A 17,918-nucleotide genomic window follows, 5' to 3' on the forward strand; every position below is an offset into this window, starting at 1 on the left:
ACCATTATATCTGCTTCCATTTAAATGAATCAAGTTCCAAGACAGCACATATACAAAATGCACCGTTATAACCAAAGTATTTCAGAACTTCAGCTGTTGTTTTGGTTCGTGTCAAGCAACAGCCAATAGTAATGAAATAGATTCCAGGGCAAAAAGAAAAATTGGGAGAGATTTTAGTATTGTTTACAGCAGGAATGAACTTGCGGTAGCACTGAATGTAAAAATTAAGTTCTTTTGTGTGTTTAGTTCTACATTTAAAAAATCTAAACATGTGTTTCTTTAATCCTTCTTTGGCTCTTTCCGTAGAGATAACCGTTTCCTTTGATTTGTGCTGCCTTCACTCATAATGGTTAGAAAATTAGCCTGAGGCTATCAACCAGATGGGTTTCCACTTCTATTTTCAGGAGTCTCTGAAGCAAAGGGAAGAGACATTCATATGAATATCTGTCTGCATGTGCGCATTCACGTCAGAGCAGAGTGGAGCTGAAGCGGAGGGAGCAGTTGGTAATATGTTATCCAAACTGCCAAAACGATCAATTGACTTCAGGATTATAAACTCTGAAACACAGCTGAGTGTGTTGAATACACATCTTAATCTTTGGATTTGGGTCACTGTGGTAGCCATTAAAGCCACCAGCTCAGCTCTGAATTCTAGGACTTTTGGACAGAAGGAGTTATCACCTGAAAGTAAGAAAGAGGCTGGATTGTGCTACTTACAAACCACATGCAGGAAGAGGACAGCTGTGTCTGAGCCCAGGTTGTTCTCTGCATAGGCTGTCACCTGGAAGATCCCCGCACTCTTGTATACATGCTTGATGCCGTCCTCTACGGGGCTGAAGTTAGCATAGGACACCGCAATCCCATCCCCAAAGTCAAGCTGGATGTTTGTCCTTTGTAGATCACCCTGTGAGAGGGAAGAGCAGTTGGTAGGGCCCATTCAGATGGTCCAGCCTGACTTCCATTTGATGCTTCCTCCTGTAGCTTCAACATTGCTATCTGGGAACCTACAGTCTCACCCAGGTGTCTGAACATACTCAACACAATCAGCAGACTCCTATTAGATATCCACTGGGCACTGTGGAGAGCCCCAGCAGCGCAGCGGTTAAGAGTTTGGCTGCTAACCAAGAGGCTGACAGTTTGAATCTACCAGGTGTTCCTTGGAAACCCTGTGGGGCAGTTCCAATCTATCCTATACGGTTGCTATGAGTCAGAATCAACTGGATGGCAGCAGGTTTGGTTTGGGCACTGTGGGTACAAACATCTACTGTCCCTATATGCCCAAGCTCAGGGTCAGCCTGAATCAAGGTGACAGTGGAAACAGTGCTCGGCTCTTATCAATGCCAAGCAGTTAATCCCCTCAGAAGTTTATGTAGTAGAAAGTACTACTGCCCCCATTTTAAAAATGGGGACATAAATAAAGGAGTTAGACCGAAGTCTCACAGCTAGTAGGGGCAGAGCCAAGTGTCGAATCTAGACAGTCTGGTTTCAAAACTAATGCTCTAACCACAATGCTATAATTATGTTTTCTTCTTTTTGAGTATTTACTATTATGTTCTCAGCACTATCCTGATCACTTAACCCATATTATATAATATCCTCTTCAAAATAACCCTATGAGGTAGGACGCCTGTTCCCATTTTACAGATGAATACTGCATATCAACCAAAACTACATTTCTGCTTGGTTGTCCTTGCCTTTCCCTAAACCTACCTGAGCCCCTACCCCTTTGAAACCATTTCTGACCGTCCCAGCTCTCAGAGATCTCACCTCTTGGATGGCCAAGGATCTTCACTCCTGAGACTCACTAATCTGGGTGCTGCTTGGTCAGATGTGATTTCAATGGCTCACATGCATGGACTTTTCCAAGGCAAGCATACGCTAGGCTTCTTAGGGGCCAATACTGACCCTCATTCTTTCTTGCCTTCCCACCCCCATATACTGGGCCACCATGCTGAATAAAAGCAATGAACCTATCCTAAAACAAGGATTCCAGATGGAAAAAAAAAAAGAATTTTATCTCTTTGCTTATATACAAAGGCGGCTAATGGAATAAAGGGAGAAATACATCCTTTTTGGAATTAGGAGACAACCCTTCTGATCATTGTTTCTCTTCCTGTCTCTTTCCCCCATGGCAACCCAGATGTGAATGAAATACTGATAGGTGCTTCCTTGCACCCTGCATAATGTCAACTACCGTTGAGTTTATGAATATAAATTAAAGTGGAAATGAGCTGGAGACAATTCAAACGGATAAGATCATGGCTCTTCACATCCATTCAAGAGAAGGTTTTTCTAGCTCTGCTCCTGTAAACTCCCTAGAGGAAATGTGAAAATGACCTCCTCTGAATCTTAAAGTCCTTTAATTCCAGCGCCCAGTATGGGTGAAGGCTGAGGAATGTGTCAACCCTGGATAAGGAACCTTCGGCGTCCTGTCCAATATGGGCCTGAGTTTAAACGTTTCTCAAGTAGAAAAAAAAAAAAAAAAATTTTTTTTTTTTTTTTTTTTTTAAAGTATAGTTGGGAGAAAGCTCCTGGCCTGCTCTGGCCTCTTTCCAAGATCTAAAGAGCACACAGCAATTTCCATATTAATTTAGAGGGCTTTGAAAATCAAGCCAGCCTTCTTGCCCCACCAGCTCATCCCTGGTTGTGGAATAGAGGAAATGGCTCATACCAGGAGTAAGAGCAGACAAAGAGCTATTTATACACTGGCAAGAACGTATACAGTCTGATTTTACCGTCCAGATTGCAGAAAACACTAAAAAGTGAACTAATGGAGCAGCTAGCTGATGGAAACAACTAATATGACTTTCGTTATGAAGTAAATTTTAAGGAATCTCAATGATCTTCCCTCACCCTCACTCACACCTTCAAGGTCCTTTAAAAGCCTTATGAGTTTCTCTAATCAGTGGAGTTAAGGGTTAGACTAAAGCAAAAGAGGTTCCTGATGGCAACACATAAAATTTGAATTTGGTTCTTCTAGCAAAGCTTCCCAGTATATGGTCTTATGGTGATAAACACTCCCTCAGGAAAGCAGACCTAAAAGTGGGACACCAAAGAATATACCCAGATACGCATCTCACCATAGGCAAATGGGAGCCCTGGTGGCACCGTGGTTAAGAGCTCTGCTGCTTACCAAAATGTCAGCAGTTCAAACCCACCAGCTGCTCTTTGGAAAATCTATGGGGCAGTTCTATTCTGTCCTACAGGGTAGCTATGAGTCAGAATTGACTGGATGGCAATTTTTTTTTTTTTTTTAAGGTAAATGAGTCCCCACTGTAGACTCAATATTATGGGATGAAGGCAAGAAGGTCTCTAAATATCTTTAGCCCCCATCTCCCAGAAGTATCAACTTTTCACCATTTACTTTAGTGCAGGGGATGATGGGAACATAAATTCTTCCCTTTCTTCCCCTCTGTGAACAGGGAATGGCTTCCTGCTTGTGAGTTCTGACCTGGGAGACCCAGGTGGACACCTACCTCCTCCATGAGGATGATGAATGTGGCATTGTGCCCCTGCTCTGCCACCAGGCGCCCATCAGTCGTCACCACGTGGAGGCCCCGAGGGGCTTTTCCGGGACACATCTGGGCCTTGGCAGTGTACTTTTCCCTCAGCCCGTCTGTGCAGTTGTTGGACACAATCCTGCGGTACCTAGGGAGTATTGACAACTAGCAATGTGGCTTGGTTTAAGCCATTGTGCGCGAGTGTGAGTTAGAAAGATGGAGTGGGAGAGGGCAAGAGTGAGACAGGTACTTCGCACAGCTGCCCCTAAAAGCCAAGTCTCAAAGAAGGCAGCCATTACGAAGCTAAACAAATGCCTGGGAACGGCTATCCCTCCACCTCAGGAAGAGTAGCTCCTTAAACATTATTACTGATCCTACTTGATGAGTCATGGATCGGATCAGTGTCTAAACCAGTTGAGAAAAATCAATGGCTGACTCACACACAATAGAGGAGGAGGAGACCCACTGGGCTGAGGAGGCAGGGAAGCAGCTGCTTCTTTCTGTAAGGAGGGATGTGTTTCTAGTTTCCTGAGGCCATCTCCACCTTTCTCTGTAGTAGAAAAGAGCTAGGATACCAGACTTCTTCTCACTATGATTAATCAGAGCCTCCTCCTGCTCTCCCTCAATTCCCAGGACATCGTTTCACGCTGTAATACCTAAGAGCCCTCACTCTGGAGTCGTTGCTCTAATTTACTTCATTCTAGTCTGAGAAATAAGGCATCATCCCTTTCCAGGAGTGAAGGCCTGACCAAAACAGCAACTATTGTCCATCTGAGATAAATGGTAAAAGGTCATGAAATCTGGGTGACCAGAAATCTCTTCTGATGTTCTCTGAAAAGGTACTCCCAGGAAAGAACCCTTCGGATTCCCTCAGAAGGGAAGCCACTTGTCATAAACAAGCTCTATCCACGGTCCATTTTGCATCAATAGCAATGCATTCCCTTTTATCCCTAAGTGGAAAACAAGAAAGCAGTGTGTTGAGTTCCTTCAGTGTTTTACTTACCCAGTGCTGTTAAGGTAGCTCTGACCAAGGCTGCAGTCCTTCGATGGGGATGCTGGATTGTACCAGAAAGCTGGGACGCACTGGCTCTCCCCATGTCTCTCATAGCCATAGTCACTATCAGGAAAATAAAAATATTGCACAATGGCACATACGCACAAATTCGAAAACGTCCATAAACACTCAAAACATACACGCATCTCTATAATCACCTGAAAAGTCACAACACATTCTTTTAAATATTCCCAGTGAGAAAAAATATTCATATTCATATTCTGAGAGTGGATTTTAGCTTTAGAAATAATCCCAAATCATTTGGAGTCCAGGCTACAGAAAAAAGAAAAAAGTAGGTTCTAGGTTAAAAAAACCCTGAAGTTTCCAGGTTAAAAAAAAAAAAGGTATGAATATAAATAATGTGTTGGTATACTGGCTCAGGATGGGGGGATGCTATAATGTTCTAAGTATATTTTGGATCACAGTGGAATACTGACATAAGCAGATAGTAAACAAGAGGAAAAGTCAAATGACATATTGCATTAGGCAAAGCTGCTACAAAAGACCTCTTTAAAGTTTTAAATAGCAAAGATGTCACTTTGATGACTATAGGGAGCCTGATCTAAGCCATGGTCTTTTTAATCACCTCATATGCTTACAAAAACTGGACAATAAAAAAAGAAGACAGAAGAAGAATTGATGCATTTGAGTGGCACTGGCAGAGAATATTAAACATAACACGGACTGCCAGAAGAACGAACAAATCAGTCTTAGAAAAAATACAATCAGAATGCTCTTAGAAGCGAGGATGGTAAGACCCTGACTCACTTACTTTGGGCATGTCATTAGGAAAGACCAACTGCTAGAAAAGGACATCATGTTTGGTAAAATAGAGTGTCAGTAAAAATGAGGGAAACCCTCAATGAGATGAATTGACACAACAGCTGCAACCCTCAAACATACCAACGGTCATGAGAACATTGTAGGACAGGGCAGCATTTTGTTGGGTTATACATAAAGTCACCATGAGTTGGAACCAACTCGATGGCAACTAACACCAATAACCAAGCGAATGCCTTTATAAAATACATTTTCTGTGTTAAGGTTTTACATGTGTTTTCAAAAACTGATTCCATATTTTTTATTTTCATTTGTCCTGCACTCATTTTCTCTAAAACACACATATACATGTGTGTTCACACACAGCCATTCAGACTCTGCAAAATGAGGAAGTAACACACAACTATAGAAAGAAAGGGCCTGTCCCTGAAGTCCAAGCAGCGCTTCCCCACTTCTTGGAGTTTCAGAAGACTCTCAGGTGTCAGAGTAGAAAAAGAGCAATAAAGTAGGAGGTAAAAGGGATTATTGCTCTTGTAGCCAACCACGGAGGTCATTGGAGGTAGCTTCACTTGGCAGGAGAATTCATGCTTCCAAATCAGCATCCAAGGGTTCCCTGAAACCCCAACTGGGCAACACAGCCTGGACATTTGAATTCTGACCCAGTGAGTGTTAATGAAACATCAAACAGCAAGAGAAAACACTCTCCCAGGCTCAGTCCTTCTCTCTTTTTCTGTTCCTGTATTCTTTGAGCCAAGATTTGATAAGAGTCCTTTGAAAAACAGAGGCAAATTATCTATGTGTGTTCCTAGGAGCCCAGTGAGAGAAGAATGACAATTTAATTTCACACGCCAATTGTTAAACATAGTTATTATTAAAATACATGTAAAATTTCAATGACATAAATGATATTCAAAAGATAATAAATATTCAAACTTCATTGGCTTCTAATTATTTATTGCATATTACTATTAAGTATGCTTTTGATGTCATTTAAACCTGCCTGGTAACCAGTTTTCCACAAGCAGACTTTGACTCATGGTGGCCTCATGTGTGTCAGAGTAGTACTGTGCTCCACGGGGTCTTTAATGGCTGATTATTCAGGGGTAGATCACCAGGCCTGTTTTCCAAGGTACCTCTGGGTGAACTTGAACCATCAATCTTTTGGTTAGCAGACTTGGAAGAAAGGCCCGGTGATCCACTTTTTGAAAAAATCAGCCGTTGAAGACCCTATGAAAAACAATTCTACTCTGATGCACATGGGGTCACCATGAGTTGGAATCCACTTGACAGCAACTGGTTGGTTGGTTTTATCTGTATGATGGAAATTTCAAATAATGGTGGGCTACTGCACATCTCTTCCCAATGCTGTGTTCAGTGACATCACGTTGGTAGCTTAAAACTGGCCATGGTGAGGATGTTTATAATAATCAGCAACTGCTACTATCCAGACTTACTTGTTTCTTTATTTGTTTGTTCCAAGAGAGACCGTAGTTAAATATTTCCCAGTGCATCACTGAAGATGGTGTTTCTAAATATTATTTATCTGTAGAAACATACTGTTTCTACAGATAAATGTGTGATGATGTGTCTACATTACTCCTAGAAAATTCCCTGAATGCTTCATGCAATGAATGTTGAATGTCCTGCTAACCCTAAGAAATATTGGTAATCTCTGAAGGAAGGGTGCTCTCCTAGGCATCTTTGGGAAGGAGAGAAATGTCTCAGTATTTTTTGCTAAATGTAATCATCTTCAGCAGTTCTGTTCAGCTCTGCTACCTGTTAGTAATTCAGTAATTACAAAAGGTACATCAGGCATGCTGCTCTGCCCCAAAGAGAAAAAGCACCTCATTAATATTTAATAGCATTAACGGAAACATCACTGGCTATCCTCAGACTGTGGACTTCATTAACTTCTGCTAAATGTATATTAAAATGTCTCGTGCTGCCCAGACTCCCTCCCAGCTCTGTTGTCTACATGATTTAGACAAAAAAGCAGTTCCAGTTGCTGCTCCAGATTCCTGGGAAAAGGTGTTTTTTCTGTTGAATTGTAAAGTTTGGAAAGAATGTACCAGAAAGTTTGCTTTGCCTCAGGGAAGTGTATTGGCCACGGTTTCTGCAAATATACAAGCAGTTCCCTTCAAGACACAAGTTGCCTCTGTGTCTTTCTTGATTACCAAAGGGCTCAAAATCTCTAAAGGTTTATGGAAAATCTTGCCCATGTCCAGGAGCTTTACCTGTATGTTCTTCAAACCTCACGGAGGAAGGAGCCATAAATGATCTAGAGGAGGAATAGACAGGAGAGCTTTGGAAAACCAAAAGTCCTGGGCATGTCAGAGCAGGGGACACGTGGGTCCAACCCCTTCAGGTGGTAGATTGGAAAAGAGATGCATGAAGAGGAGAAATGACTTGTCAAAGATTGTACATAGCTGCAGAAAGAGCTGATAGCTCAGACTCCTGACCCTTGGTCCAGCATTAGTGCAATTCCATGAGGCTTCTATTTAATCATTTGTAGGGAGGACCTCCTAGACCTCACGCTTGACATTCTGAGACTTTTGGAACCAACCACGAAGCCATGCCCTCCACCAGCCCAGCTGCATGGGCTGTCCAACTCTCAGACCATGCATGGCCCTAACATAGCCTCACTGCTTCCCACCCTTCCAGTTCCTCCTTCCTTCCATCTGGCAGTTGAGATTCTAGGACTGGTGCCTCTGTACTATTTTGGGAGGCAATATAGCATTCTGTAGTTAGAAACAGGCAGAGAGAGGTTCTTAGAAGGCAGAGAGTAAGCACCCAATGCAAAGAAGGACCAACTACAACAATAACAAATTAATAATTAACACCATCCTTATTTAGCTATGGCATAAGCTTAAATGCAGCAAAAGAGAAAGAAAGGCAATTGCATCCAAGTCATTTCAGAAATTATTTGGAAAACCCAACAACCATCCCTCAAATATTTCTCTTTAATCTAACTCCACTCTCTCCATCTGCTCTTATCATCAACAACCTTGCCATATATCTGTTCTCCTTGTATCAGTCCCTTGCTGATCTCTCAGAAGTGCTACCCATTTTCCTTGTACGTACTCAGTGATGAGTCTACACAGCTCCAAACACCACCTCCTGCAAGAAGTCTTCCATGATGACCCCAGCCCTCAGAGACCTTTTTGTTCTGAACATCTCCAGCACTTAGTAAAGACCAGTGCTGTCCAGTAGAACTTTCTGTGATGATGGCAGGCTTGCACAGCTGTGCTACCCAAAGTGGTAATCACTAGCCACATATGACTATTGAGTACTTGAAATGTGGCTAGTGCAACAGAGAAAATGCATTTTAACTTTATTCAATTTTAATTTTAATGCAGATAGCCACGTGGCTAGTGTCTATTATATTGCACAGCAGATAGGTACCATAAAATTCAGTGCTTAATTATACTTCCTTCTTTATTATTTGTCGTTATGCCTTCCTTGAGTGCAGTGTCTCTGGCTTGTACATCTTTGACTGTTCCACAATGCCTAGTCTATAGAGAAAACATGCTTGTGCTCCATATGTAGAATACTAAGGGTCAAATGGATTTCAGACAGACCTGAATTCATGTGCTGTAGCACCCAAAAACCTCTCCTCTGCTTTTTCTACATCACCACTTGATAAACTTGCTCTGTGGATCTGGCATCATGTTGGACATGGAAGCTAACTACTAAGACATACTAACAGTTACGACTCCGGAGTCAGATTATCACTATCTTGAGTGAGTTAACCTCTCTGAGATCCATTTCTTCACCTACAAAATGCCTTGCCTATGATAACAGACTTTCCTTCCAGGAGTTCGTTGAGAAGATTAAGTAAGACAATCAATCTAAAGGGCCTGGTACAATGCCTGGTGTACAATAGGTGCTTAATAAAAGTTATTGTTGAGTAAGTTGCTGAATGAGAGAGAAGGGAACTATTAGGCCTAATCTCTGGCCCAAGCTGGTTTCTCACTGACCAAATGTATTTGGGCTTCCCGGCAGCCCTCACATGACTTCAGAGCAGGTCCCTTTTGCTCCCTTTTATGACTCACCTGTATTTGACAAACTTAATTCTCAAGGAAGATTTGTTCCTGGCCCCACAGCAGCACCATGATGGAGGTTGCTGCAAAGTGGTTCTCTAAAGTAAGCTTGAGGCTGGGGGATTTATGAGGTTATTACATGGAAACATCAATATTTATGTAAAATTCATACTTATTACTGACAGTCACTCTAGACGGAATATCGAAAGTTGTGAAAGCCAATGGTATTCTACAAAGAAACACTTCTGAGAATTTATAAAACCCTCCCTGTTCAAACAGAAGAGAGACAGAGGCAGAAGACCCAGGCTGCACCTCTCAACACTTTCACGAGTCCATCCATCCTCTCCAGCCTCCCCTCCCAATCTGACTAAACTAGGTCACACCTTTTCCCTGCTGCCTCTGAGACATAAACATTGCCTGGACCAATCAGATGAATGGGACCTGTTTTGGCTCAGGGAAACAAATAAGTGAAATGTGCATGCTGATATCTTGTTCTAACAGAGCTAGGTGTTTCAGATTCCTTAGCTAAGGTCCCTTCCTTGAAGGAAAGGGACCACTGAGAAGGAAAGTTACAGAATTGTTGCCATATTCTGCTTTCCAGCATTAGTATAAAAACAAAACAAATTATATCTGGTGGAAAAACTATATTTTTTTTAACCAAAAGCTATGCTGATTGAGGTTGTCTTAAAAACAAGAAAAAACCATTGCTGTCGAGTAAATTCTGACTCATAGCGACCCTATTGACAGAGTAGAACTACCCCACAGGGTTTCCAAGGAGTGGCTGGTGGATTTGAACTGCTGACCTCCTCGTTAGTAACCAAGCTTTTAACCACTGCACCACAAGATAACCAGAAATACTTGGTCTCATCCCTAAAAACCACTGCAATAATCCAGAAAACTGAGAAATCAAAATGTCTCTCCCATACTATACGTTCTATCTAGAGTGGTGCAAAAAAATTTTTTAGACCATATGATATATATTTTTTTATTCTCAGATTATGACCAGTAACTCAGTATCAAGCCTTATCTATTTATCCTACTTTCAAGCCAAGCGATTAATCTCTCATTTTTTAAATATGAGGTATGATTGGCCACAGAAAGGAAAAAAATATATATAATATGTTTTGTGTCCAGATAAGTCCAACAGAGTCTTTGTGGGGCCCAAGTGTATATTACAACTCCATAATATAACTGTTCAAAGATACTTCATTTGGAATTGTTTTTGGGGTGAATGGAACTTTCCATATCTAACCTTGTCAACAGCAGTAAACCTAGGCCATGTGGAAATAAATTTTAATTTTAGAATAACTTGACTGGGGGACCCTACTTCTTCTGATACATAAAATGAATATAAAATAATAAAGACTTGTGTGATTTCTTTAACAGTACGATGTACAGAAGAGAACACAAGATTTAGAGCTAGCTGCACTTGAGGCTCAAATGTCTCCCATCTATTACGGTGGTCAAGTAACTTACCAACCCAGATGATCATTTTGTTTTTGTTAAAATGTCAACAATAATGCTTCTGATATTACAGACCATTGAGTCTAGGTGCTACCCCTACACATCCAAGTGTAGGAGAACCACAGAAGGCACTGCAAGGACTTGGATTTTCTGCCTTACTATATGTAGATCGGTTCTGACAGCAGTTCCCAAAGAGGGGTTCAGGAATATTTTAAGCAATGCTACCAGCATTGAAATAAATGGAAAACGCCCAGAAATACTACTTTGAAGGCAGCACTTATTTGGATGTATAAGCTCTGTTTTACTTGCTAAAAAGACCACAGAGGCCATTTAACCCTGGGGTATAAGATTAACAGCAGCAGCAGCAACTGCTACCATATGTTGGACGTCTATGGCGTATACCAGAAGGATAAATGCCTTATCTACATTCATTATCTACATTAATTCATTTGTCAATTAATTTATTCTTCCCAAGGACCCACTGAGATACCCATTATTATTTGGGTTTTACAGATGAGGAGTTGAAATAAAAAAGATTTAGAAATTTTCTCTAGGTCCAAAGGTTGAAATATAACAAAAGCTAGGATTCTTGTCTAGACCAGTGGATGATAATGAAATTACTGGAAGAAAAATATTTATCGTACAATTCTTGATCCTTCTCAGTTGTGACGGTTTCCAAGGATGTGACAGAGAGACACAGGAGAAAATCCAGTATGGCATATTCAAAGGCATTATGTCTTGCTGGAATCAGTATGCAGGAGAACACAAGGAAGCCTGAAATTCATATTCTGAATATTCTGGTTGATGTCAATATGTCATAAGCCATAATTCTGAATATCTAATTGTACACAATACTATGACTGTTCTGCAGGATTTGTAGTTAATAATTGAACATTATTGTTCCCAAGTGTGAAAATATCTTTTAGCTCCAAAGGGTCAATATCGCCACAGAAAGGACCTAACTATTCTAATTTAAATTCCACTGAACCAAGCTTTCTTAGGGCATGAATTCAGGAGTAAAGAGCAGGAGGGAGTAGTGACAATTACCAGTTGTTATACACCTAGCAGAAATTGGGAAATAAAAGACGATTTTCTAGAAGTCAAGCTCTAGAAACAGGCTGGACGAAATGAGAATGGAACAGGTAAGGCTCCTGGGCACAGGCACTTACTCTGTACCTATTTGGACTTGGATCTGCCATTGGGCAACAAAAAAGCCCAAATGCAGCCTTGTCACTGCCCTGCCTCTTCCATGTTTACAGGGTAATTCCTGAGCTCTCAGCTTTTTCTTCTCACTTACAATGCGCTATGTAAATATACAAATTGAGTGTCAGCTTTTGACTGTGATGAGAAGAAGGAACTGTTTTGGCTGAGCTCAGAGTGATATGCATCCATTTACATAGCATTAGGGAGACCGGAAACCCTGGTGGTGTAGTGGTTAAGAGCTACAGCTGCTAACCAAAAGGTCGGCAGTTGGAATCCACCAGGCGTTCCCTGGAAACTGTATGCCCTATAGGGTCGCTACAGGTCGGAATTGACTCGATGGCAATGGGTTTAGGGAGGCTTTGGACTCTCCTGAAAGGAATGATGTTCACAAACATGCTACACCTATTTATTGAACAGTTACTGTGGGCTAGGCACTGGAGATATAACAACTTAAAAAATGTCCCTGCACATGGAAACTCTGGTGGTGCAGTGGTTAAGAGCTACGGCTGCTAACCAAAAGGTCGGCAGTTTGAATCCACCAGGTGCTCCTTGGAAACTCTATGGGTTAGTTCTACTCTGTCCTATAGGGTCGCTATGAGAGTAGGAATCAGCTCGATGGTAATGGGTTTTGGTATCCCTGCACACATAGCACTTTTTCTACTGGGAAAAGATAGGCAGTTATAAAGCCATCAAAAGCAGGATCATTTCATATGGTGATTAATACTAAGACGATAATAAGGCAAGGGGACAGAGAATGCCTGGATGTATAGGAGGTTAGGTGGTCTCAGAAGGCATTTCTGGCCAGCTGATATATTTGTTGAGACGTGAGACATCCTAAGGTGCCAGCCATGCTGAGATTTGCACTTGCTGTCCTTGCACTTGCTGTTCTCTCTGCCAGGACTGAACCTAGATTAATTAGGGTGCAGGAGGATGCTCGTGTAGATGTGATATAGTCAACAAGGGTAGACGACTAAGAAGTTAAGACATGAAGTTACAGCAGGGCCAAATCACCTACGACTGAACAAGCTAAGGAAGGAAGATTGTATTATATTTTAGGGAAAGGGCAGTCACTGGGGTGTTTTAAGCACGGGAATGAAAAAATCTGATTTGTGTTTTTAGAATATAACTTTGGTGGTAAGAAGAATGGACTTCAGGGTGACAAGGGTAGAAGTGGAGAGACAGTAGACACTACTACCCAGGCAGTAGTGGGTAGAGGTGTTCGAGTTGCAATATATTTTGAAGGTACAGATTTCAAGGGCTCACTGAAGGTTTAAATCTGAGCATGAGGGAAAGGAAGAAACCAAGCCTTTCTAGGGTTTTGACTTAAGCAACTGAGCGGACTGTTGTGTGTTTCACTGAAGTTGGAATAAGTGAGCAGGAACAGCTTCCCATGGGATAGTTCAAGAAGAGTTCTGCTTTGGCCACATTAAGTTTGAAATCTGTATTAGCAACTCAAGAGGAGATAAATGCTCAACAGGAAGATGGATACATACACCTTGATCGTAGAGGAGGGGAAGGCCAAGGTCTGGAGGTAAATATCAGGCAATCTGGCAGTCACTGGGTAATAGGTGTGATTTAAAATTATTCTTTGTGGTTGTCATTGGAGGGAGAAAGAGGACATCATGATAAGAGTTCATGTGGAAGAGTACAACTGGAGTGAATGTGTCTAGATGTCAGTATATTCAAGGAAGAAGCTTTGTCAGGGCCCAGCCTGACCTCTCTAGTACTTTCCAATACAGCTTCCAATTGAAGGTAAGGACAGGTTTCCTTTGAAATGCTGCTATAGTAGAGTAGTGATCTTCCCTGTGTTACAGGGATACAGGTCTCACATTTGGCCCTGGAACCAGGCTTATGGGACCCACAGGCCAGCAGACACACCTTTCTACCCCTGCACCATGCCTTCTTCCCTTAATTCTATCTTCATTTCCATCCTCCAGAGGGGAAAAGTCTGTAGAAATTGGTGATGAAATGTCATGGGACTCACCACTCGAAGTCCCAGTCAGCACAGACGCAGGGTTCTGAGACCACCGTCCCAGAGTAGTCTCGGCCCAGGGCACACTGAGCTCCCGGCTTGCGTTTCTTGAATATTTTCCTTTCTCCCATGACACAAGGTTCCCCCTTAGGAAAAAACCCATAGTGAGAGATGTAGAAAAATACAAAGAAGGCAAAACAAACCAGTTTCTCAATAAGAAGCATGAGTGTTTTCACTCTCTTTTGGTCACCTTATGTTACAATCTCATTCCCAGTAACCACTCGGGAGTTTCACAAATAGAAGTGCTGATCTTTTACTACCACACTACGGGGACATGTAGGCAGGCTGGCCTACCACCACCCGTCCACCCACCTAGCACAAGATGTCTATGCTGTCCTGTTTCTTCTCCACCTACACAGAGAATACAAAGACTCCAGGCACCTGCACAAGCCACCAGGGATCACTCAATAGCTTCTGCAGAAATTCTAGTGGAAAGGGGCCAATGTTTGGCATATTTTTTCACATTGGAGCAATAATGAAATCTACCCACACAGTTCCCTCTCTATGATAAACTACCATATCCAAGTCCTCCTCCCTAGTTAGGGACAAAAGGACAAGTTAGTAGAAGTGACAAGAATCTAATGGTTCAGAAGAAGGAAGAAGCCTGCCTATGTCGCACAGCAACAAATATGTCGTTGCTAAAGTATTCCTTCCTCCACCCTGAAAATTTTCTTTGTCTGAGCCTGAACTTTTCTCAGTGGTCCTGCTTCCAATACCCTGGGGGCCCTTACTTAATTAAGGCTGGCCTGAGAAATGATTTCAATTCCACATTGGTAGATAAGAGGATCAAACCACTAGAGGGCCTCGTAGCTGTCTAGTGAACCATGGAGAGAGGTAAAACCGCAGGTTATCACCATCACCTCTCTCCCAGACTGCTCACTAGTTACTTACAGATGTCAATGAGTAGATCAGGATCTCACGGTGCAAAACATACCTAAATACAATGTGTCGCTACTGAACTTGGATGTGTGGACTCTAACCCTTACCCCTAAATCTATACCCATGATCTCAGATGACCTACTACCTCCAAAAGGAAGGTCCAGGTAAGACCAAGCAGGGCTAGCAGCTCTCCTTCCTAGAAGCCAGGACTTCCACCCTGTGGTGTACCTGATTCAGCAGGTGCCAGGTCTGATAGTCCTCCTTGGTGCAGCGCCAGCTGAAGATGGATTTGTAGTCCACTTTCACTAGCTGCCATTCAGAGCGGAGGCTGAAGTGGCCAAAAACTCTAAGAGTTTGGGAGAGGGATGAAAAAGACAAGCAGAGAAGGCTCCACAGTCAGTCACCAATGTAATAAGGCTGGGGAACAGAGGATTTAGCCGCAGCGTGTGCTTATCGGATCTGCCAAAGTGATTTCCTTGAGGGTCATTGAACAGAAAGTCCACTGTGCATGCAGCTCCAGCCAATCGGCGTGACATTCACACTGGGCTCAAAACCATTATTTCGTTGCAAACGTAATATACATGCTTTATAGGAAGCATTCAGGATATAGAAAAGCACAGTGAAGGAGAAAATACACCTGATAGTCCAAAACCTGCTCTCCAGATAAAACCATTGTTTGTATTTTGACGTACAGCCTTTCATATTTCCTTAATGCAAGCACTGGCATCTTATCTACTGATGTCCACTGACAGGGACTCAGTTTCCTCATCTGCAAAGCAGATTATGTGTGTGTGTGAATTAGCTAATCTGAAGTATGAACGTGACAATTCCAAAATCCTGATTGAATCTAAGCGTGTTTATTTGAAACCCACACTGCTTAATAATTCACATGCATGCCATCCTCCCTCCACTTTTCCTGAAAAAAAAAAAAAAAAAACAGCAGTCTCATAGAAGGAATTCATATTTATGTAAAGAAGCACACCATCTGTGTAACTTAGATAATCAATACTAACCTTTCCAAAGCCCAGCAATTGATAGCCCTATAAATATGAATGATCAATCGTTTCGAGAAAAATGGAAAAAAAAAAAGACTGATCATCTATACTCCACTCGGGTGGCATGTCTTGCAATTACAATGCAAGACATCTATCACAGTGATGTAACAGGGGTCCAATCATGCTGGGAACTTACACCAACTGAACCCTTTCAAAAAATTGGATGACACCTATTTCAAAAAGACTTAATTACACTACCAGCATTGGATACTCCTTTCCCCAAGTTCAGATATTCTTATGGTGACACCTAAGAGACTAACTCTCATTAATAGACATTTTCCTTCTATCTGAAGGATAAGTACTCTTACTGGAGGGGTAGAGGCTGACAAAAGTTGAGATTTAGGGAAAGGAATAGGATTATTTGTAGATCAGACAACTTAAAATGCACTTCAGGAAGTAACTTTGAAAGTGCTATGGGTTGAAGGTTAAATAAAACTTTTAGAACCCTGTCTAAAAGTAGATTAAACAGACTTTGAGGGAGAGAGAGAGGGCCTCTCCTTTAGTAAAACTGCGTGAGTTTTGTGTAAATCTTAGCTTAGCGCTAGTGCACTCAGGATGTGTGGCTGATACGGTGTGGAGCAGAGCAAACCTCTCTCCTCTAGATTCTCTCTGTTCTCTTGCATTTTGCTATATTCAGTGGTCTCCACATCTGATACATCAATGACAGTTCATCTACTAAAATACTCCCACCTTTCAGCTTTAAATTCATTTCATGGAGAGGTCATATGTTAGTCCATTTCAAATCTTTGACAAAACAGTTCTTATCTCACAAAATATTTTCCATTTGTTTAATGCAAGGGGATTCAGTTATGCTGATAAGCTCATCAGGGGGAGAAAAAAACGAAAACAAAAATCAACAACAGTGGGAGAAAAGCTTGACAAATGTCTTCTTCCCTGTCTCTTCAGTCTATCCAAATCCTTCCGTATTCGAATACCACTAACTCTACTAAGTCTTCCCTGTCTGGAATACTCTGAGTAACAGGACATTATGATGCTAAGTCAAACACTTCTGCCTACTTCAGAAAGTTTACAGTTATTTCATGGTTCACAAAATATATCACGTCAGATTAACCCCATTCCTTCTATGACAGGATTACTAGGCAGTTAGAAGAGGGAAATAGGAGGCATAGGATTCACCAGGATATCACCAAGGCATCTGACAGGGTCTGCCACAGCAGTCTTGAAGAAAACATGAAAAAATGTGGGCCCGGTGCTGATAAAAGTATGTGGCTTGGTAATTGGTTGAATGGTACCTAATTAAAGCATGAACATCAACCAGAAGGGAGAGTGTGGGAAGTCAGCTGCAAGACTCTGGTGTCTGTTCTTTCTTATTCATCATTTTTATTAATGATTTGAAGACATGAAACTAATGGACATCACATTTTCTGATGACATGAAGCTGGAAGGTACAGTAATATGCTGGATGGCAGAATTAGGCCCCAAACTGAAGGGATAGGCTGAAGTTAATAAGATGTGATACAACAGGGAGAAATGTCAGGTTCTCCCCTTGGCAGTTACGTAAGTATTAAGAAAAAAAAGAAATGGGCTTTGGCAGCTGGCTAGGTTAAATAAAAATATAGTAGTAATAATGATGATGATAATAACAGCAGCTAAAGAGTTTCCATATACAATGTGATCAATAAAAATGAACATATCAGGGAGACAAAAATATTTAGGGAATGCATTTACAAAAATTTATACGTTATCTACAACAAAAGAGGCAATATTCTGGGTTTATTCTACATTGATGAGAACACAAAGGAAAACTGGTTAACTTTGAATGTCATCATTCAAAAAGGATATACACTATCTTAACTTAGAGTCGGTAGATGGGCTTTGGTGGTGGGGTGAGGCAAATTGAATCTCCTGAGCTTTTAAAGAAAATTATGTATTTATTGGTACATGTGAATT

The 17,918-nt window shown here is 41.6% G+C and overlaps 1 protein-coding gene across 1 annotated transcript in view; it reads right to left on the reverse strand.

The window, feature by feature from the left end:
• SORCS3 (sortilin related VPS10 domain containing receptor 3) overlaps positions 1-17,918 on the reverse strand; it is a 663,735-nt gene that overhangs the window by 34,800 nt on the left and 611,017 nt on the right. Inside the window, exons 15-19 of the mRNA XM_003408955.3 lie at positions 15,181-15,298; positions 14,026-14,159; positions 4,504-4,617; positions 3,477-3,648; positions 718-904 (exon numbers count right to left, since the gene is read on the reverse strand). Coding sequence (XP_003409003.3) covers positions 718-904; positions 3,477-3,648; positions 4,504-4,617; positions 14,026-14,159; positions 15,181-15,298 — 725 coding nt within the window. The remainder of the gene's footprint in view (positions 1-717; positions 905-3,476; positions 3,649-4,503; positions 4,618-14,025; positions 14,160-15,180; positions 15,299-17,918) is intronic.

Source organism: Loxodonta africana, chromosome 16 (assembly GCF_030014295.1).
Source record: "Loxodonta africana isolate mLoxAfr1 chromosome 16, mLoxAfr1.hap2, whole genome shotgun sequence".
Taxonomy (NCBI): Eukaryota; Metazoa; Chordata; class Mammalia; order Proboscidea; family Elephantidae; genus Loxodonta; species Loxodonta africana.